General features: G+C 35.0%; 1 protein-coding gene across 1 annotated transcript in view; it reads left to right on the top strand.

Moving 5' to 3' along the window:
- LOC145243790 (uncharacterized) overlaps positions 1 to 23,753 on the top strand; it is a 36,585-nt gene that overhangs the window by 9,574 nt on the left and 3,258 nt on the right. The window contains exons 3-4 of the mRNA XM_080106827.1: positions 300 to 454; positions 14,199 to 14,277. Of these exons, the coding sequence (XP_079962953.1) occupies positions 300 to 454; positions 14,199 to 14,277 (234 nt within the window). The remainder of the gene's footprint in view (positions 1 to 299; positions 455 to 14,198; positions 14,278 to 23,753) is intronic.

Genomic DNA, 23,753 nt, shown 5'->3' with positions numbered 1-23,753 from the left:
AAGGCCTTGGGGACTTTTGGGGCTAAATGGGTTGGGGGGGGGGGCAAATGATGGACTTAGTCATTTCTTTTTTTGCATGGTGCAGAACTCAAATTTACATATATTAAGGACTAAAACTGCACTGTTTGTTTATTTTCACCAGGGTTTGACGCCCCCATGGGGACTTTGGGGGCTAAATGGGGTTGGGGAGGAGCAAATGCTGAACTTAGTCATTTTTTTATGCCTCGTTCACTGTGCATTCACGGGAAACCATGTATGCTTCACTTGTTTTTTTCTTCTTTTTAATTGAAATGTAAAAGGCAACAGCCGAGGAAGCACCTCCACCTGCTGAAGAGACTAGGCTTGAAGAACAACCTCAAGAAATCATAAACGAAGTGAACCCTCAAGAAGATGTAGAAACCCAAAGAATCGAATACATTGACGAACAAAAAGGAGCATCTGATGCCAACTTAAGGTTTGTAATAAACAAAATCCGTTATAAGATCTTTATGGAAGTGAAACTTCTGTACCCTCTTTTTTAGCAGAGGTGGGGATACATATGATCCATTTCAGAATAGTTGCATCCATATTTCCCCTGAACGCTTATCAAATTGTTTAAAAAGTAATCTAATGTTTGTACATTTGAACTAAATTTGAACATATATCTGACGAATGGAAATTTTCCGAAATATTATACAACACGAACTTCCTTTTGACCATGGTAACGCAAGTAAAAACACATTGCAAGTATAAAATATAAGAAATAAAAACTTATATATATTGTATTAATGAAGGTGAATCTGCATGATCTATTATATATTACAATATATTATACTGCACTTGTGCTCCCAATCAATTTGATAATCAGCCCTTCACTGTAGAGATCCCCATATTCTAATAGTTTCTTCACTCAAACTGCTCACTTTTGGAATTCCCACACTGTTTCCTATTTCCTTGACTGTACTAATATGCAAAAATTTAAATGTAATGTGAAAAAACATCATGTTGCACAATTCATCACTTAGGATGTCCCTGTATATCTGGTCGCTAATTTACAGTAGCTCTTAACATCTCAGTAGCAATCTGCTTTGTTTGGAGTGAATTTAAATTTTAAAAAAAGTCAAGGGATTGAATATCAGATTTCAGAGTCAAAGATAACTTTGTGATTATCACTTCTTCCACTGATGATTGCATAAGCATGGAACTTTAGTGTCTGTAAGTAAAAATAATTAATATTTATTTATAAAAAATATCATTATAAGCCTTTATTTCTGTGTGTGTGTGTTTTTGTGTGCATGTTCTCAATGGACTCCAAAATGGCTGGGCCAATTTTTTTTTTTTATTTCTTACAAATGTACTTTATGTGCCTGGGAGTGTTCGTAGATAGGTTTTGTATCGGAATGCATACAATAAGTATCAAAAGTCGATAATTGAAGAAATCCTATTAAAGAAAGAACAGTCCAATTTTGACCAAAGTTAACAGCCTAACATCACAAGTTTATTTGAGAAGCTTTATCACTACACAAGCAGAAGGGACCGGCATATAAAATCAACAGTAAGTTCATTGGTAAAACAAGGCACATTTGAAATGAATGTTTTTGCTTAGAGCACAATTGAACCATTGTACTTGACTTTTGTATTTTAAACTTTAATTCAAGTAATTATATAAAAATAATTTTATAAAATAAACCGTAGGTTCTCTACAGTGTAATTTAGACTACAATGAATTGTGGATAAGTCACTGTGGGAGGCACGTGAGCTTCCTCCCAGTGCATCAGGTTCTCAACTAGAGCAGGTAATTTGATTGATGAATAGGCAATTTCACCAATTTCAGCATCACTGCCTCGGCATAAAGTCGAATTCTTATTTCACTTTCCAGTAGCCACCAGATCCTATTGGATCTGCCAGTTTATTGAAATATTCATTAACATGCTGATATTATGCTGATGCCGTGATCTCAAGCTAGTGCCACCAGGGTTAACGTTGAAACTACCGGTCAGCTCCAGGAGAATACAAAGGATTGCAAAACGAGTAGGTCATGAGCTCATTTGAGACAGAATCCATAACAGCCAATGAAATAAACATCAATTTTTTTTACATAGGAATCACCACTTATCAAGGCCCAGAGGCCACTCGAGGATAAGGGTTAATGGGTATACATTAGTCAATGTGATTACAGCGTAGTAAACATAAGTAGTGGGAATTTTATAAATTGGATTACTTAGGGGGATGGTTCATCAAGAATTTGTTTACGTTGGACTTGAAGACAAGCAGATTGTGGTCAGCTGGAAAGCAGGCAATCGGAAGAGAGTTCCACAGGCGTCCAGTTCTAAGAAAGAAGCTTTGTTGATGGAATCTACATTTAGGTTTAGACCGAAATCTCAAACGACCTCACCCCCTTCCTGGAAAGTATATCATGTTATTATTACAAAACCCGCATCCAAGAATACCTGGACATATCATATAAGAGAAAGAATTTAAAGAGGTTAAATCTAAAAAAATAAATAAATAAATTTGGAAAATCTGAAAGCTAAGGACATGAGACTCCATGTTCACTATTCACCAATAAGAGTCGTCAACAAAAATAAACGTCAGCTAACTTCTTTTTTTTTTTTACACGGTGGTCACCACTTGTCAAGCCACTCAGGGATAAGGGTTATTGCAAGTACAGTACATTAGTGTGGAGATTTAATGAAGTGTTTACTTAAGAGGGCGGTTCATTAGGAATTTGTTAACGTTGGACTTAAAGACATCCAAGTTGTAATCAGGTGGAAAGTAGGCAGACGGAACAGAGTTCCACAGGCGTGCAGTTCTAAGAAAGAAGCTTTGTTCATGGAATCTACGTTTTGATTTAGGCACAGATAAAGAGTGGGGGAAATTTTTCACAGTGGATTCAGCTAGACAGGTGTTTTTCGTGAAGGATTGGCAAGGGGGGACCAGAGATTGGAGTTCAGACGAGCACCTGCCATGGAAATAACGATAAAACAAGGATAGGCTCGCAACGTCTCTTCTGTGGGAGAGAGGTTGCAGGGTAGAGAAAAGGGCATCCCCCACTAAGCCACGAAGTCTTAGAGGAATCAGTACTAAACAAAGGTTTCAACTTCAGCACACCCATCAAGCAGATTCTATACTTAGATCCGATAGCTCTAATAGAGGAGGCAGCCTTGAATAAACCTAAGGCACAAGGAGATGAATTAAGGGGGAAAGTGAGAGAAGTAATCGAGAATTCAAAGCCTCAAAAACTGAACCTCTCAAAGGAAGAAGTATTGGTTGGTTCGTTGGTTGTTTTTGTTTTACGGCATATCAACCCTTTTCAGGTTATTTAATGCCGAATCCAAAGATTTTGAAGAACAATTTTTTAATAGAGTATATTTGTTTTTTTCAAGTCAGTTTCTATGTAGCCTATAGTTGGGACCCTAACAGGTACTACCACTCCGTGTCAGAGTGGACCTGGGAGCAATGGCAATTAAAGGGTGGCTCTACATTCCCCAAAGCTCGCAAACTGGGGTCTCACTATCAGATATAGTTTAAGGTTATATCCAGGACTGTAAGAAGTATTGGCTATCAAGCCACTATGAAGTGATCATATCATACTACTATTAGCATGCAAAGGCAATGCTACAGTGTTAATGGATAGAGAATAATATTCCAAGAAATTGGCAGATCTAATAGGATTTGGTGGCTACTGTAAAGTGAAAATGTTCACCAATTTCAATGACGACGACGATGCTTCAGTTCAATCTCGAAAGACAAAGAATACCCCCTGTAGGGGCAGTTGCGCATGTAACTGTGTGGCAGAGATTGCGCCATCTCTAACCACACCTCTCCTGAATCGGCACTGTTTGAGTCCAGTGGCATGGAGAAGTCCACGACGACTGGAAACAATGCCGAGATAAGCAGAGAGCACATACAGCACCTGGAAGTCCTAAATGGTCACCCATTTAGTACTGACCAGATTCAACGTTGCTTAACTTCGGTGATCCAGCGGGAACCAGTGTGTCAACGTGATTATGCCGCAATTTCAACGACAATAAAAGTATTGAAAGTGTGGAACTACAACTATATAGTTTAATATTTAGAGATTTATAAAGAATTGGAACCGGAATCGGTAATTGTATCATAATCGGGAAAAATATTGGAATCGTCTCATCACTAATATATATATATATATACAGTGATGATCATATTTATTGGCACGGTAAAATAAAAGTTAAATTTTGTCTAATAAATTCTAAAAAAGGGATTAAATTAAAGAAAATAACAAAGTATATTATGTATTTTTAACTGGCCTTTCCGATGCAGCAATCGGATTTTAGAAAAAATAAATAACAAAGGAACAACAAACATAATTGCAAAAAACCCTTGTTCAAAATTATTGGCACGGCTTTGTTTTTCTTTTAGTATCAGTATAATATCAATCAATTTCCGGTTTACGTGCTTTCTGAACTTTTTTATAGCCATATTATGCTTGTTTAACGCTAATTCAGTGAATAATTTTTTTCAGATAATTTTTAGATAGCGATTTATTTAAACTATTATAAGTGACTAAATTATAATTTTCAATCGCCATGGTTAAAACTAAGGAACACAGCGAAGACGTCAGGAAGCTTGTTGTAGCATGCCATACCAATGGGGAGGGCTATGATAAGATTTCAAAGAAGCTAAACCTTCCCAAATCCACTGTTAGAGCCATAATAAACAAGTTCAAATCGCAAGGCCACGTTATGAGTTTAGAGGGTAGAGGGAGAAAAAGGATTCTTTCCCCAAGAGATGAACGGAAAATTGTTCAACAAGTAAAACAAAACCCAAGGATCTCTGTTGGGGAGATTGTTGATGAACAGAGCACCTCTGGAGTGAATGTATCTCGACATACAGTTGGTAGAGTTTTGAAGAGAGCTGGTTTAAAAACATGTCGTCCGAGAAAGACTCCCTTATTGAAGCCTATGCACCTGAAAGCAAGGCTAGCCTTTGCAAAACGTCATATTGATAAAGATGTTGCATTCTGGAAACGTGTTCTATGGACTGACGAAACGAAAATAGAGTTATTTGGCCATAATAAAGTGTCTTATATTTACAGAAAATCTGGCGAAGCTTTCCTGCCTAAGAACACCATACCCACAGTGAAGCACGGTGGAGGCAGTTTGATGTTTTGGGGATCCTTTGCTGCCTCTGGACCAGGGCGACTTGTTAAGGTCACAGGTAGCATAAAAAAGGAAGATTATGTTAAAATATTGGATGAAAACCTGAAAGATTCTGCTAAAGAGCTCTCACTTGGTCGTCGTTGGTGGTTCATGCAAGATAATGACCCAAAGCATTCGGCTAAACTGACTAAGAAATGGCTTGAGGACAATCATATTAATGTTTTGGAGTGGCCATCACAAAGCCCAGACCTTAATCCAATTGAAAATTTATGGAGAACATTAAAATTGAGGGTAATGCAAAGGAAGCCTAAGAATCTTATTCAATTGGAGGATTATTGTCAGAAAGAGTGGGCTAAAATTACTACTGAAGAGTGCAACAACTTGGTTGTAAACTATGAAAAGCGACTGAGGAAGGTAATCAAGGCCAAAGGCTATACAATTGATTATTAAATAAATCGTGCCAATAATTTTGAACAAGGGTTTTTTGCAATTATGTTTGTTGTTCCTTTGTTATTTATTTTTTCTAAAATCCGATTGCTGCACCGGAAAGGCCAGTTAAAAATACATAATATACTTTGTTATTTTCTTTAATTTAATCCCTTTTTTAGAATTTATTAGACAAAATTTAACTTTTATTTTACCGTGCCAATAAATATGATCATCACTGTATATATATATATATTTTTTTTTTCTTCCTTTGAAGATTGTAATGCTGGGTATGGGGCAGCTAAACCACCTGCCAACATTGCCCCGTGTGTGTGTGTGTGTGTGTGTGTGTGTGTGTGTGTGTGTGTGTGTGTGTGTGTGTGTGTGTGTGTGTGTGTGTGTGTGTGTGTCTATTAAAGCAAGGAATAAGAACATTTCTTTTAGAAAATTAAAAATAAAATCTACTGAGCCGGATTTTGTTTACACTCTGTAGAGTAAATATCGTGAAAGGGAGATTACTGTTGAAAAAATAAAATATCGTAATGAGATGAAGACCAGTGACACATTTAAACCAAAAGGAGGTGAGTCCCAAATTGATCACGTTAAGCTCAAGAAGCTATTCCTGTTGCTTCCATAAGGAGGGTTTTAATAACTTAATATAAATCGTTTTCAAGACTTTAAGATGGAGTGTGATATGATACAGAATCTGTCACTGGTGTAAGCCAACACGCAGTCAGCACTATTTATAAGGTGTTCAGTAATAGCTGACCCAGCTGTGTTAAGTAAGCAATTTAAATCGCTTAGTCCAGGCATGTCCAACTCAAAGCAACTTAGGGCCACAGGAATCAGTTTGTGTTGGCATGAGGGCTGCACCCCTGCAATATTAATCAAAGTCGTTAAATAAAAATCATTGCTGAATATGTTTTTTTTACCGGTAATTTAGAAACATGCAATAGTTTGGTCATATTCAAGAATGCAAGTTAAAAGTACTTGTAGTTTAACAAAGGGAGAGAGAGAGAGAGAGAGAGAGAGAGAGAGAGAGAGAGAGAGAGAGAGAGAGAGAGAGAGAAATAAAAAGGAAGAAACCGAGTTATGTGTTCATCAACGTTTCATCTTTATTTTGAAACTTTCTCTGGATGAATAAGATTAAGAAAACAAAAACACCAGTACAAATATTTGAAAATGTTTCATGTGCAAATTGTGACGCTGTTCTATTTCAGAAATGGATAAAGACAAGTTAAAAGTACTTGTAGTTTAACAAAAGGAAATTAGCATGACATATAAATCTTTTCTTTATTTCGATATAACAAAAATTTAAAAAGCAAATACATAGCCAACATGTATTTGAATGCAACAAATGCAACGCACATAAATTATAATTCAAAACGAACATTTATTATCAAGTACTCAAGCATGTTTCGTGTTTTGTCCTGAGGTTTGACACCTCTTGTTCTTGACAACCTTTGGTACGTCTGGCTCAAGTTTCTGTGTATTTCCGAGCTTTACAAGAGAAGATAAGTGTTTGTCAGTCAACCTAGTTCTCTGAAAAGTCTTTATTAAATTTCATGAAGGATAATAATTGTTCGCACAAATAGGTGGAACCAAACATTACCACAATCCGTGTGACAAACTGTCTGAAATTTATAAATTTTTTCAGAAGGTATGAAAAGATATCAGGTATTCCCACTTCAAAATACTTTGCTCTGAGTAAAGAATCTGACTGCATCAAAGTAAACGGTGCTGTGAATAATGCAAACTCTTGCTCAAAATATGAGAAATCACGAAAACTTTTTTGAAACTCCTTTAACAATAATTCCAGGTGACTATCATATTTGGCAAAGCTTAGTATTAGTACTATTTTTTAGCTCTTTGCACGTACGAAAATGAATTAAATTTTCATTTGAGACTTGTGACTCCATAATCTCAACTTTGTAATGAAGCGTTTGACGTCATCATACAACTGAGTGATGAGCTTGTTTTTACCTTGTAATTTCAAATTGAGATCGTTTAATTTTGCTGTAATGTCTAATGGAGCCAACTTTCATCTTTCATTTCATCTGTGTTTCCACCTTTCATCTCCAAAAAAGTGATTATTTCTTGCCTTAACAAATAAAATCTTTATATAACTATTATATATTTCAACACTTTGTGACCTGACAACCAGCGTACATCTGTGTAGAATGGAACATTGGTGAACTGATTATCCATATCTTCTAACAACTGGTTGAATTGACGGTGGTTGAGAGAACGACCTCTGATGTAGTTCACTGTCTTTATGACTAAACTAAGCACATGATCCAATTTTTAAATTTTTGAACACAAATTTTGTTGATGAATAATACAGTAGAAATGTGGAAATGATAAATCTGGATGCAAATTCTTTATTTTTGCTTGTAACTTGGCAGCAACAGCATTATGTCTGCCAACCATATTCGCTGCACCATCAGTAGACAAGCATACAAGCTTGCTTAATGTTAATTTTATTTTATTTCGGACTACTAGTCTCATCTTATCTTTTTTATTTGGTGCACAACGTTTCGGCCAACTTCCTCTCGGGGCCCGTGGCGCAGTTGATAGAGACGTTGAATCTCTACGGTTCCAGATAAACATTGTCTGAAGATAGCGGTTTCAATCCCACCCAAAGCGTGCCAGAGGTAATTGGTCAAAAATGTGGTGAGACGACAACAACTACGGATGACAGTGATGGCTGAGAATGCAGTTAGGAGATTCGAAGTTCCTATCCGTCGCGGTTACCACCTGACGAAGGCCAGAGGAAGTTGGCCGAAACGTTGTGCACCAAATAAAAAAGATAAGATGAGACTAGTAGTCCGAAATAAAATAAAATTAACATACAATGCTCATCTAAAAAATAAAAAATTCCAATAAGGAATAATATATATATAAGCTTGCTTAAATCTAAATCATATTCATGCAGAATCCGTTCAACGTTCTCAAAGATGTCCTGGCTTGTTGTAGTGTCATGCATAGGGATTAGTGCAATCAGTTCTTCATAAATGTTGAATTTATTGTCACAGACCCTGATGAAGACCGCAAGCTGTGCTATCCCAGTGATATCGACAGTCTCATCAATTGTAATTGAAAACTGTACAATTCAAATCACTTGACATTTCATCAATCCATTCAGCAATAGTGTTCTTGGCGAGGGAAATATTTTTGAACAAGTGTGCTTTTTCTGGACACACAACTTCGGTCGTTTTTATAAGGCATTGTTTCACAAAATCTCTTTCGGTGTATGATTTCCCATAAATCGCTATCCGCTATCAATCGACTGAGTTCATAGCTTGCAGTAACGGAAGCAACATTTACTTTCTGACTTTTTGTACAAAAGGTCTGTTGCTGTGTCAAGTTAACCACCAATTCTTTGAGCATTGAAACGCGCATGGGGGCCTTCATATTTATTATAAGACAGATGATTCGTTTCATAATGTCTTTGCAGGTTATACGCCTTTGGCATAGAAACATGATTATTGCAAATTAAACAATGTATATTTCTATTCACTTCTGTGCAAAAATACTGTAGTTCCCATTTTCTTGAAACAATCGCCCTTCATTTACCTTTCTTTTTTTTCTTAGTCGCAGAAGCACTAGCCATTTTAAAAACGATGTGAAATCTGGAAAATTAAAAAGTCAAAATAAAATCAAACACAACAAAAAATTTAAAATATCAATAAAAGCAGTTATCACAAAGGAACCTGACCCCTGCACAGTATTACCCAATACATATTTTTAGTTATCAAAGTCAATTTTAATAAAAAGTACACAATAGTAAAAAGAAATATAGATATAGGGCCTACACGACAGGAAACGTAAAAGTAGATAAAATAAATACAGAATAAGAGGTGTGTTCGAAGAATAGTTAAAATTGCTTATCTATCATTGCTTTGGGAAAGTTATTCTTTACATTGAAACCATCAATCAAAGGCTTAGAACGTCATGGACACATTTTTTTGATTTATCACTTTATGAAGACAATTTGCTTATCGATAGGTTTATTGAGAATAGAAGAAGGTAAAAACTGAAAAGGAAAGAAAAAAGAGAAATACAGTTATAGTGTGACAAGTGGGTAAGAGAGAGAAGCGGGAAAAGCTTAAAAGTCCAAGACAATGAAAATGTGAGTCCAAATAACGATGTGAAGAAATTGAAAGTCAATAAATTCTGTAAAAAAAAAAAAAAAGAAAAAAAATGTATTTGCTTCTTTGACGGTCCACTGAAGCTAATTTACCGGTGATAAAGCAAAAAGCTTGTCCCTTCGAAAAATTGAATTTTCTGCTGGTTGTGGGTTTTGTAAAATTACGTTTTGTCAATTTTCACTAGTGCGAGGCGAAAAAAAATCTAACAAAACCAATGTAATGAAATAACTTTTTATTAACTTTATAAGAACGAATTTAAAATTTAAAAACAAAACGAAATAATTAAAACTAAGACAAATGTAACGAATTAAAAATATAAAAACAATTAGAATTTTTAATTTTAAAAGAAAAAATAATTTTGTGGATAGAATTGCTTTCGTTACTGTCATTGTTGCTGTTATTTCTCTGATTAATACCTAAAAAATATTTATTAATGAAAAATAAAATAAATTCAACTTTGTGAGCAGAAACCATTTATAATTTTAATTGCAACAAAACTTAATTTTACAAAACCCACAAGCAGCAAAAAATTTAATTTTTCGAAGGGACAAGTTTTTGTCTTATCACCGGTAATTTAGCTTTAGTGGGCCCTCAGAGAAACAAATACCAAAAAAAGAAAGAAAAGAAGGACTTACAGCGTCGGTGCAGAATGTCGAAGTGGGAGTGAAAAAAGATAACCTACCGCTGGGGCAGCATGTTGGCGTGATGGAGAAAAGGAAGTGAATGACCCCACCGGAAGTCTGTGTAGGGCTAAGAAAGGTACCCTGTGTAAGAAAGGGAAACTAATGGAAGTAATAAGAATTTGTGACAGTTGTGTTTGTGACGTTGTAAGCGTTCGATATGTGGGTTCAGTATCAAAAAAGACTTTCCTAAAGCGAGGATAGATAAGAAATTTTAACTACTTTTTGAACTCCCCTATTATTTTGATTTTTTCGTTTTTCTCCTTGATTTTTCCAGGTTGCTTAAAATTGTCTGTGGGCCGCAATACTGCTTCTTACGGGCTGCATGCAGCTCACGGGCTGCATATTTGACATGCCTGGCTTAGTTAATCCTGGTGTATTACAGGAGGGGTAATGTGTTGTTTGATTCTGGATTCAAATTTTTGCACCGTCCTACCCACATATTGGGCATCACACAGACATCTTAATCTATACATTATATTACTAATATGGCGGGATGGGAGAACATCCTTGTGCATGGATTTTTATAAGGGTCAAGTAGAAAACACAATTCTACGGTTCGAAGCCTGATAACAGTGACGTACAGCTGTGGAAATTTAGTTAGCAAATTTCCCACAAACATTACTTAACTAAATTTAGTTAGCAAATTTCACACAAACATTACTTAACTAAATTTAGTTAGCAAATTTTACATAAACATTACTTAACTAAATTTAGTTAGCAAATTGTACACAAACATTACCTAACTAAATTTAGTTAGTAAATTTCACACAAACATTACTTAACTAAGTTTAGTTAGCAAATTTTACACAAACATTACTTAACTAAATTTAGTTAGGAAATTTCACACAAACATTACTTAACTAAATTTAGTTAGCAAATTTCACACAAACATTACTTAACTAAATTTAGTTAGCAAATTTCACACAAACATTACTTAACTAAATTTAGTTAGCAAATTTTACACAAACATTACTTAACTAAATTTAGTTAGCAAATTTTACATAAACATTACTTAACTAAATTTAGTTAGCAAATTGTACACAAACATTACCTAACTAAATTTAGTTAGTAAATTTCACACAAACATTACTTAACTAAGTTTAGTTAGCAAATTTCACATAAACATTACTTAACTAAAGTACATCACACATTTTTGAGGACCGATAAAGAGTTTGACTTATGAAAATTGGTGATCTTGACGCTGATATTTGAACTCTCAATAACTATAGGGTAACCATTATCCATAATAACCTCTTTGGTAAACTGAATCTCCACATCAATCAGGGATTCAGAGTTAATCATCAAAGCAGAATGAATCAAGCATTTAATGAAATTTATTTTCCTTTGCTTGAGACAAAAAGAATCCCAACAACAGTATAAGCCAATAAATTTTGGTTTTAAAGATTTTTTTTTATTAGGCTAGTTGCTTCTACCATGACATAATCATTCTTAAGGCCATGAAATTATGCTATCTTTTTACGTTGAGCTCTGTTGAGGTGATAGTCATTCTGAACGGTTTCATCAATAATGAGAATAGTTCTTTTCAAGTTTTTTGCTACATGCACATGTGTGTGTGTATGTGTGTGTGTGTGTGTGTGTGTGTGTGTGTGTGTGTGTGTGTGTGTGTGTGTGTGTGTGTGTGTGTGTGTGTGTGTAAATTCAACTGTTTTTTATTAGGATTTCTTCATCAATCTGTTTTTGCTTTATATACCGACCTCCTCTCGTTCACAATAACACAACATATTCAACATTAAAACAACGAATGTGATCTACTTATGACAAAGAAAATGTCATTGGTGAAAGTCGGCACACATGTGGCACTATTTATAAGGTGTTGCACAAGAGCTGACCCGGATGTGCTTACAAAAGTGGAAAAAAAGTGACTGGTTATTTGCTTCTTTCTTTTCACCACCAATGCCCTGATCTTCACTTTCCTCAAATTGAAATAAATGGCTCTCTTTTTGAAAAAAAATCACCCTGCTTTGATAAGCTCCTAAGACTGACTTTTACGCCAGATCTAAAATAGGAGATTTACATCAAATCTGTTGCTAAGGTTGCTGGAAAAATTGCTGGATCTTTCTCCCGCTTGCGAAAGAATCTCATTCTTGATGCAATATTTGACTTATATAAAAGTCAAATATGTCATAAGATGGAGTACTGTTACCACACGCTGTTCAGAGTTCCCTTTCCTATGTTGAGAGAGTACAAAACCGACTTCAAAATTTAGTAGGGGATGATTTCTTCTCCACCCTACAGCCTCTTTCTCACAGAAAAGACGTTACTAGTCTTTCTGTCATTAGTCTATCATTATTTTCATGGTAGATTCTCGACTGAACTTCAATCTATGGTTCCTCCCTATAAAACATTTACAGCAAGAACTCGTCTAGCTACAACAACTGTAAAGTAAATGATTTTCGTTTCTCCCTCTGTGAACCAACATGGCACAATCATTTTGGAGAAGGGGCTCTGTGGAGGACAGGATGGCCTATTTATGTAATTGGAATCCCATCCTCCATGTTAAATGAAATGAGTGGTAACGTGATTGAGAAGCAAAGGGTCGCATAATGATGATGAAAACATACTGATATATATTAGTGAAAGAATGCAGATTTATTTACATAATTATTAACATGAGAAATTATAAGGATATAGATAGTAAGAATAAAAGTTCGTTTAGAAAAGAGTAACGTTACTTGCGGTTAGTCAGGAGAGTTGGTTGGCATGACCATGCCAGCAAGGAGTGCACTCTGTCACATTTTGACGTGTCGAGAGTTCAGTGGAAAAGAGGGAGAGATATAAGAAAAAGGAAGTGACGTGGCTGTGTTGCTCTCCAGTTACCAGAGTTAAAGGGCGACAATCGAGTTAGCCTGGGAGTTTCAATTCCCACAGCTCCACTAGAAGAGTCTCTAAAAACGTTAAAATATTCTAATTTTATGATAATGTGAATATAAATGTTTATGAAGATTCCAAAGAGAAAAAATGTAAATAAGGTTTTGTTTTTTTGTTTTATGTTTTTATTTTTCTGGTTTATTTTTTTATTTAATTTCAAGTAATTTGTATTTTTTGATAAATGTAAATAATGTTTTTGTTTTTGTTTTTGTTTTTTATGTTTTTATTTTTCTGGTTTATTTTCCATTTAATTTCAATTAATTTGTATTTTTTGATAAATGTAAATAATGTTTTTTTTTGTTTTTGTTTTATGTTTTTATTTTTATGGTTTATTTTTCATTTAATTTCAATTAATTTGTATTTTTTGATAAATGTAAATAATGTTTTTTTTGTTTTTGTTTTATGTTTTTATTTTTCTGGTTTATTTTCCATTTAATTTCAATTAATTTGTATTTTTTGATAAATGTAAATAGTGTTTTTGTTTTTTGTGTTTTTGTTTTTTATTTTTCTGGTTTATTTTTTATTTAATTTCAATTAATTTGTATTTTTTGAAAAATGTAAATAATGTTTTTTTTTTGTTTTTTGTTTTATGTTTTTTTCTGGTTTATTTTAATTTAATTTCAATTAATTTGTATTTTTTGATAAATGTAAAAAATGGTTTTGTTTTTTGTTTTATGTTTTTTTTCTGGTTTATTTTAATTTAATTTCAATTAATTTGTATTTTTTGATAAATGTAAATAATGTTTTTGTTTTTTGTTTTATATTTTTTTTTCTGGTTATATTTTTTATTTAATTTCAATTAATTTGTATTTTTTGATAAATGTAAATAATGTTTTTGTTTTTTGTTTTATGTTTTTTTCTGGTTTATTCTTCACTTCTTTGTGACTTTTTAAAAAATTAATTTGTTTGTTTTTTTGTTTTTATTAAAGGCCAGAAATGATTCCTCGTGAATTTGGAAACAGCGTCGATTCTTTTTACGTTCAGACAAAAGACCGAAACTCACAGATGGTAAGTTTGAATAAAATAAAAATATTGATGCTCTTCCAGAATGTGATCTATGGAATGTTCAGAGTTAAAGTTCGAAAACATTTGTTATATCGCATATTGGAAGAGCACTGAAATATTTATTAATGCCAGTTTAATTATAGTGTGATAATCCCCGTAATAATGCCATAGTAAAATTCACAATCCTGTCTGTAATGTAACTATATATGATACAAATAAACTTCACTCTACGTCTGACTTGTCCTTCAAGTGTCAATTATGAATGTCCATCAGTCTTTGTTTAAGATTTCCAGCTCCGCAATTGCTGGAAATGTCCTCTCAGTTATTAAATCCTTTCTTTCTGATAGAGTAGTGATTGATGGGTAGAAATCAGAAGCTCATAGTACCAATGCTGGCATCTTCAGGGTTTCATCCTGGGTCCAACTCTCTTACTGATCGTCATCAATGATCTCACAAATCACATTCTTAGATCATTCATAGATATTTATGCAGACGACACCACCATCTATGGCAACACTTCAAAGGTCAGAAAGGACCAAGGTCTCCCTGATTCCCTCTCTTCTGATCCTGAGCATATGGTGCAACGGAGGAAAAGGTGGCTGGTTAATTTTAATGAATCTAAAACCAAACTTGTCTCTTTCCATCATCAATGCTCTGACCCCCATCTGGCCCCAATTGAAATGAATTGCTCTTGTCTTGGGGAAGCACTATGTTTTGACAAGCTTCTGGGTTTGATCTCCACTTCTGACCTGAAATGGAGCATATACATCAAATCTGTTGCCAAGGTCGTCGGAAAAATGGTTGGATCATTCTACTACTCTAGTAGATATCTCACTGCCGATGCAATGCTCTACCAGTATAAGAGCTAAGTATATCCTACGATAGAGTACTTTTGTCACATTTGGGTATGACCTGCTTGGAGTACCCTATCCTAACTTGACAAAGTTCAAAACTGGCTTTGAAATCTAGTAGATGATGCCCTTTTCTTTTCCCTGCAACTTCTTTCCCACAGAAGAGACACTGCGAACTTGCCTCTGCTTGTCTCTGTTTGATCATTATTTTCATGGCAAGTGCTTATCTGAGTTCCAATCCATGGTCCTACCCTGCTAAACCTTCACAAAAACAACACTCGTCTAGCTACAACCACTATCAACAGTTTCCCCCTTCTCTATCTGTGCCTAAATTGAAACATGGATTCCATGAACAAAAAGCTTCTTTCCTAAAACTGCCTGCCTGTGGAACTTTGTTCTGCTGGCCTGCTGACAACAATATGGTTGCCTTCAAGTCCAATGGGAACAAGTTCTTACTGAGCTGTCCCCTTAAATAATCAAATCATACCAAATTCTCACTTACACTCATTAATCCTTATCCTCGAGTAACCTTCCAGCCTTGATAAGTGGTGACTCCTGTGTAAAAGAAATCGCCATTCAGTAATAAATCCATCTGAATACAACATGCAAAATTGTCAATACCTCTGACACAGTCCTCTCTTGGCACTGCCTTGATTTTTGCTGTGATGGTTTCCTTCAGTTCTGGAATAGTCTGCAGATTGTTTTCATAAATACTATCTTTGAGATAACTCCAAATATAGAAATCTGGTTGGGTTGGGGGCGTTACAGTCTGGTAAGTATGAAACCTATTCAAAATTCCACCTCATACTGATGATATGATGTCACCCCACCCGTCTATATCATTTAACAAAAGAAACTTTTGAACATTCAAAAATGAAACGTTGTGTATTCTCAGTCAGACAGAGATTAAAACATTTTGTATGAAATATGGTTGGGTTCTAGAAAGGATTTGTGAATTTTATTAATGAACTAGCAGGGGTAACCGGCATTGCCCGGGTGTTTCGAGGTGTGTGTGCTCTTAAATCAAAAAGAAACATGGGAGGGGGGGGGGGTTAAAAATTGTTTTGGTAATTAGGTCGAATCGAACTCAAAGTCCTGCGGCGAAGTTAGAAAATAAAATGTGAAAAAAACATGACACGTTAACCGGTCGGCCAGCAAGAATGAGTTACTGAAAGAAGTTTGAATTTATTTAATTAAGAAGAGAATTGACAGGTGCCCGACTAAATGACGTCTAGTGGAAGTAGTAAAGTTACCATTTTGTGCGAGCGTTACGACGACGACAAAAGCAATAGTTATTCAGCAGTTAACATTTTCTGCGGGACAGTTTTTAATGAGGTCAATAACTCGGTGTGTTTGTTTTTACCGAACTTTGGGGAAAACCAGCTCCCCTTTTATTAGGGGAGTGTCCAGACGAAAGCAATTGTTTGATATGATGCTAAAAAAAAAAAAAAAGCCGACATTGACCAAACATTTACATCGGTTTCCGGAGACCACCGGGAAGTGCCTTTATTTATCATAAAAATTATATTACATTTCTTAAGGCATACAATCACACCGCACCCCGTTTACCTGCACAACTGACGTCGGCCGAGCATACAGAATGGAGATCCATCTGCGGATGTCAGGCCCAAAACCGCCAGCCTCCAATACAGATACCAAGAAGTGATAATCTACCCTGTCAAACGCCTTGGACTGATCCAAATTGATCAGCGCGGCTTCGATGTCGTCTTCTAAGTTTTCTATGATCATGCAAATCAAGTGCAGATTGTTTTGAATCGATCTCCCCTTCACAGCGTAATTCTGATCTGGTTCGACCAAGTCAGTGATAACGACCTGCAAACGATTCGCAAGAACTCTGGCCAAAATTTTGACATCCGCATTTAAGAGCGTGATGGGCCTATAGTCATCTAGCCCCCCGACACACCCGTCCTTCTTCTGAAGAAGCGTGACCACTCCCTTGGTAATCTGATTCTATGCTCTTCTACAGATGTACGTTGCTGCGATACTAAGCTCCCCCAGCATCTGAGCCATTACTTCCCTCGAGACCCCAGTCAACGATTTCTTCTTTATGTCAATGGTGACTAGAGATACTATCCTTCTCTCTAGTCTGGCTACGTCAGATCCTTATACGTTGTGTAGTATAACTGGTGGTAGTCCTCAGGTGCCAACTGAGACTGGGGCCCCCAAGTTCTTTCTTGTTTTGCCGGTCACACCAGCGTGTTTGGGGGTGTCCTAATAGACGGTGGTGGCGTTCGTTGTCTGGGAAAAATCGTGTTATCCAGGGATTCCTGGGTGCCTGGAAGCACCGGCCAATCAGAAGGCTTCTCGGCTGGTGATGTCACAGTGGCACCAACTGTCCCATTCTTGTGCTCAGGGCGAGCGGCCCCCGTCTTCCTTTTCTTGGAGCACGATCATCTAACTCCCGCCTGGGCTGATTTCCTGCTCCTAATATTGTCATCGCAACTGTCATAGTTGCTGTTGCCGCTGCTGCTCTCAAATGCCGCTGCTGTTCTCAAATGCGAGAATTCGAGCGAACCCAAATGTTTCAATTCCGGCCCCGGGGGTACGCTCCTCCTCTGGGTCGGGGGGCTGACAGTTGAAGCCCTGGGTCTCTCCCACCGAGCCGGATCACCTCTCCCAGCTGGCCTAGCCCTATTGCTGCTGGGGACGGCAACATCAAAACTATCAGAGTAGCCTAATGCTCTAAACTCTGCTTCTAGAGTGCGGGGGGGGGGAGCAGCACTCGTACTGGCCTTAAGGGCATGGCTCTTTATGGGGCCTGTTCCGACGACCGTGTCAGGGACATGGACGGCAGAACTCAGGCTAGGCGGAGTAGCGGAGCCTGGACTGCAGGGAGTGGGTGAAACAGTTGTGGACCCTGGTCCAGCGCTCATATTTGACCGCAAAGGCCTCCTCTGAGAACCGGACCCCAGGCTAGGCATTGCTGCGCTGGAGCCTGGACCAGCTACCCTCCTCTTCCTCATTCTCTTCCCGGAGCTAGACCCGCTGATTTGAGCTAGAGGGTGATTCCATTGGGTTTGACCCACAACCACACCCTACATAGCTCGGCCAGCTGCTAAAGTCAGCCCGAAAAGAGAACCCAAAACCTGCAAAAGATCCAAAAAAGAGACAGTTAGTGGCCCCAAAAAAGGGGGGCAAGCAGACCAAGGAAGCAAGAGAGATGCTTCCTCGAAGAAAACCCACAAGAACTAACGCTGGACACGATAGTCTAATGGGGACCGCCTGGGAACAAATCCCTGGGCGAGTGCCGGGAAGTACCGATTCGAATCTAGTTTCGCTTTTTTTATACTGAAAAGCGAAAGATACATGCGACGATCTAAAATTCTGGAAAAAATAGCACGTGAAAGTCCAGCAAATTAACTACACATGCGACCCTTGTTCGTAACTCTTAGATATTATCATTTAGACGTGATATAAAAAGTTTTAAGAAGGAATGAGCCGACCAAAATATCCAGCGAAAAAAGCCTTTTACAGACATACACAAAAAGCGAACATACATACATTTTCGCTTTTATATTTATAGACTAGCGGGGGGGGGTACCAGGTGTTGCCCGGGTGTTTGGAGGTGTGTGTGGTTTTGGATAAATCAAAACTCCCGGGGGGGGGGGGCGAACCCAAACCCTTGAGGCAAAGTTGGAAAAGTATGAAAAAAAAACGTGCGACATTAACCATTGGGCCACCACGAAATACTAACAGAAACACGTTTGAATTTATTTAAGTATTTAGAATTGGCAGGTGCACGTTTTAATGACTTAATGAGGTCAACTTTGACTGCGGGGTAGTAGTATTTCATTTACTGCAGGAACGCTTTTTTTTATTTTTATTTTCCCAAGATGTTGGGGAGTGGGGACCAGCTCCCCATAACAAGGGGATTGTCCAAATTGAATAGCAATTGTCTGATATAAGGAAAATTTCCACATTGATCAAAGCTGATTGCTTTCGGACATTTCTGGCGATTGCGACCGGAAAAATATCGCCAGAATTAGTGTCGCTTTTATTATACAAAAAAGCCTAATCCACATGTGGCAACGGAAAAATATTGAATATTTATCTTTTCAAAGTCGAGCAAATTAAATAGACAGGCGACCTCCGTTGTTAACTCGTAGATATTATGATTTATATGTGATATAAAAAGTTTAAAGAAGTTGTGATCCGACCGACCGCTTCTCGGAAAAAAGCCTTTTACAGACATACACAAAAAGCGAACATACGTACATACATACACACGCCTTTATATATATAGATAACGTGCCCGGGTGTTTGGAGGTGCAAAAAAAAACAAACAAACGTGGTAGTAGGCAGGCAGGCTCGAACTCATACCGTGAAGGAGGAAAACAATGTGAAAAATAAAACGTGGCGTCTTTGCTGTTGCACCCATCACCAAACCGGGAGTGGCAAAGATTTAAATCAATTCTAGACAATCAAAAAGAGGCGATGACTTTTGAAAATATTGTCAAAAAAAGTGACCCTTCCCTGTAGAAAAGTGCGCAGCTGAGGGTGAAGAAATTAATTTTTTTTAGCCAATTTTTCGATATTTGTCATCCAAAGGGTCGAGCTTCAAAATAATACCAATCTCGTGAAAATCTGTTGCCTCTGTCAAAAGTTTTAGGCAGACATACATACATTTAAATAGACAGGTGAGATTTATATTATAAACTCTGTCAAAAGTTTTAGGCCGACATACATACATTTAAATAGATAGGTGAGATTTATATTATAAACTAGCGAGGGGTACCCGGCGTTGCCCGGGTGTTTGGAAGTGTGTGTGGAAACTCCGGGGGTGGGGGGAGGTTAAAAAAAAAGTAAGTATGAGGATCGAACCCGAACTCTTGAGGCAAAGTTGTAAATTAAAGTGTGAAAAAAAAAAAACGTGCGATGTTAACCATTGCCCCACCGCGACATGCTAATGGAAACACGTTTGAATTTATTCAATTACTTCGATTTAGCAGGTGCCCGTTTTAATGAGTTAATGAGGCCAAGTTTGACTGTGGGATTTCATTTACTGCTGAACGCTTTTTTTCCCCCCAAGATGTTATAGGAAAAAGACTAACCCACATGCGGCGAGCGACAAATGTTGAATATTTATCTTTCTGAAATCGAGCAAATTAAATAGACAGGTGAGCTTCGTTGTTAACTGTGAGATATTACGATTTATATGTGATATAAAAAGTTTTAAAAAGTTGTGAAGCGAGCGACCGCTTCTCTGAAAAAATCCTTTTGTAGACACACAGAAAAAGCGAACATACATACATACATACATACATACATACATACATACATTTTCGCGTTTATATTTATAGATTTCATGGGTGACATTGTTTGTTTTTGTTGTTGTTTTAAAGTGAGGGGTATCTTTTAAAAGTCTTAAGTAATTCATAATTTTATTCTTAGTATCGCCGGTGCTGAAGATTGAGACTTTAACCTCTAGAAGACTCACTTTGAAATTCTGCACAAATTCTTTGAATTTGACGAATTATCTAAAGGGTAGAAGTTGTATTGGCCAAAACGGTGTCAGAATGGTAATTTGGCAGTGATGGTGGCTAATTGCATGACTTATCCACCAAGTTTAAGCTATGAATGCTCAACAGATTTTGTTTTATAGCCGTTCAATGAGCACACTCGGATATGATATGCAAAACTGTCAACAATTCTGATGTGCACTTTTCTTGAAACTGTCCTGACTTTTGTCTGTGATGACCCCTTTTATTTCAGAAATAGCCCGGAAATTGTTTTGATAGACATTGTCTTTGGGTAAATCCACAGATAAATATCCAGATGGGGTTATCTTTCAGTGAGTGTAAAGCTCATTTAGAATCACATCTCCTACTGATGAGACAATCACCAAAGTGTCTCCACATCATACTTCACAAAGAAACAAAAATACATGGGTTTTAGTTCTTTATGTTATTCCATTTTTTTATATGAATAAATATTTTTTTATATGAATAAATATTTTTTTATATGAATAAATATTTTTTTATATGAATAAATATTTTTTTTATATGAATAAATATTTTTTTATATGAATAAATATTTTTTTTATATGAATAAATATTTTTTTTATATGAATAAATATTTTTTTTATATGAATAAATATTTTTTTATATGAATAAATATTTTTTTATATGAATAAATATTTTTTTATATGAATAAATATTTTTTTTATATGAATAAATATTTTTTTATATGAATAAATATTTTTTTATATGAATAAATTTTTTTTATATGAATAAATATTTTTTTTATATGAATAAATATTTTTTTATATGAATAAATATTTTTTTTATATGAATAAATATTTTTTTATATGAATAAATATTTTTTTTATATGAATAAATATTTTTTTATATGAATAAATATTTTTTTATATGAATAAATATTTTTTTATATGAATAAATATTTTTTATATGAATAAATATTTTTTTATATGAATAAATATTTTTTTTATATGAATAAATATTTTTTTTATATGAATAAATATTTTTTTTATATGAATAAATATTTTTTTATATGAATAAATATTTTTTTATATGAATAAATATTTTTTTATATGAATAAATATTTTTTTTATATGAATAAATATTTTTTTATATGAATAAATATTGTTTTTATATGAATAAATATTTTTTTATATGAATAAATATTTTTTTTATATGAATAAATATTTTTTTTATATGAATAAATATTTTTTTTATATGAATAAATATTTTTTTATATGAATAAATATTTTTTTTATATGAATAAATATTTTTTTTATATGAATAAATATTTTTTTTATATGAATAAATATTGTTTTTATATGAATAAATATTTTTTTATATGAATAAATATTTTTTTATATGAATAAATATTTTTTTTATATGAATAAATATTTTTTTTATATGAATAAATAATGCATTAATAGTAAATAATAGATTTCTAACAGAAAAGAAAAAAGCCGATGCTGAGATCCGTGATTGAAAGCAAGACGTTTGGATCTTCAGTGTGACGCTGTCCAAACTGAGCCATTTCGACTGATTATATCTCTTATAATGTTAAGCATTTATGCTGCAGCTGTTATCTATTATTTAAGATGGCACTGCTTTAGAAAAAACTCCAAGGTAGACAAAACTTAAATTTTTGAAAAAAATTAAATCAAAATATATTTTTTGTTGCTAAGAACAGGAACCAATGTTCCACACAACCTCCTCCCCAAAAAAATAAAACTGGCAAACATTGATTTTTTTTTTTTTTTTTTTTACACAGTGGTCACCACTTATCAAGGCCCGGAAGCCACTCAGGGATAAGGGTTATTGCAAGTACATTATTGTAGGAACAAAGCTATTGATCATAAAGAATCGAGAAACATAATAACTTTACTTTATATATTAGATGTATCGTAGCAGTCAGCCAAATTGTATTTATGTGGCATCCAGTTACATGAAAGAGAATAAACAAGTGAAATGTTGAAGTCAAATTATCAAATGATTGTATGATCCTAAATTTTTGGATTATTCATCCAACTGTTCTCATTTGAATGTTATTTGCATAACGTTTTGGCCGATGTAACCTTCTTCAGATGCATCTTGTTAAACTTAAGCTTTCTATCAAACTCGGGAATCTATATGAAACCCTTTATTTGATTGATGGGGGGGGTAACTTTTTCTCATTCCGTCAACCATGAAGTCTTAAGTAATTCGTAATTGCCTTCTTAGTATTGCCCACACTGAGGATTGAACCTTGAACCTCCAAAAAAACTTTCACTTAGAACTGATTATTACTTTGTCTATATTAACAATATAAGTTAATGTAGACATTTCTACCATGAAATTAGGATCTTTAAATCGATTCTTATTTCTTAGATGCATAGGTTTTATTACTTACTAGCGGGGGGGTGTAAAATACATTTAAATATATTTAAATTGATGCAGATTTCATATTTATCATTATAGAGCTAATTACCTATTGAATATTACATTGTACCCAATAGTTAAAAAAAAAGATGACTTGGGTGCCATCAGTTAGAATCGAAACAAAAAACATTTAGCATTCCAGCTGCATTCCCTACCATTTGAGTTATCAACAGATACATGAGCAAGATTTAAAATTAAAACACTTCAAGCTATAAATGAATTTGCACATGCGCAAAAGTAATAGAAATATTTATTATTCCTCGATCCAAACAAAGATTTTACTCATTATAAACAATCCTTGGTGTATAATTAATATTTCCTGTTAATTTCAGTGTAATGTAACCAATAGTTTAAGAGTTTATTGGTTAAATATTTTCCCACACACACATGCATCTACTGTTTTATTTATGTAGATTATCATTACTATTTATTACTATATATTTGTTACTTATGACTTTATTACTTACTAGCAGTTCAACCCGGCTTTGCTCGGGCCCTATGTACTGTTCATAACTTTATGTATATATGTACATATATATTAAAAGGTTTGACTCATGACCAGGTAACCTACATCTAAAGTTTCAATTGTTTAGATCCAAAATTGGCAGAGGAGTTTGGTAGAGTCTGCAAAGGTCAACTCTTTGAACTTTTGCCTCTTGGCAGTCAAAAAGCTGACTTAAAAGCTTGCTGCATGTCTGAATACCCTTTATGTAAA

Source organism: Euprymna scolopes, chromosome 22, assembly GCF_053919585.1.
Source record: "Euprymna scolopes isolate OS-2025 chromosome 22, ASM5391958v1, whole genome shotgun sequence".
Lineage (NCBI taxonomy): Eukaryota > Metazoa > Mollusca > Cephalopoda > Sepiida > Sepiolidae > Euprymna > Euprymna scolopes.
This window is presented reverse-complemented; position numbering and strand designations above follow the sequence as displayed.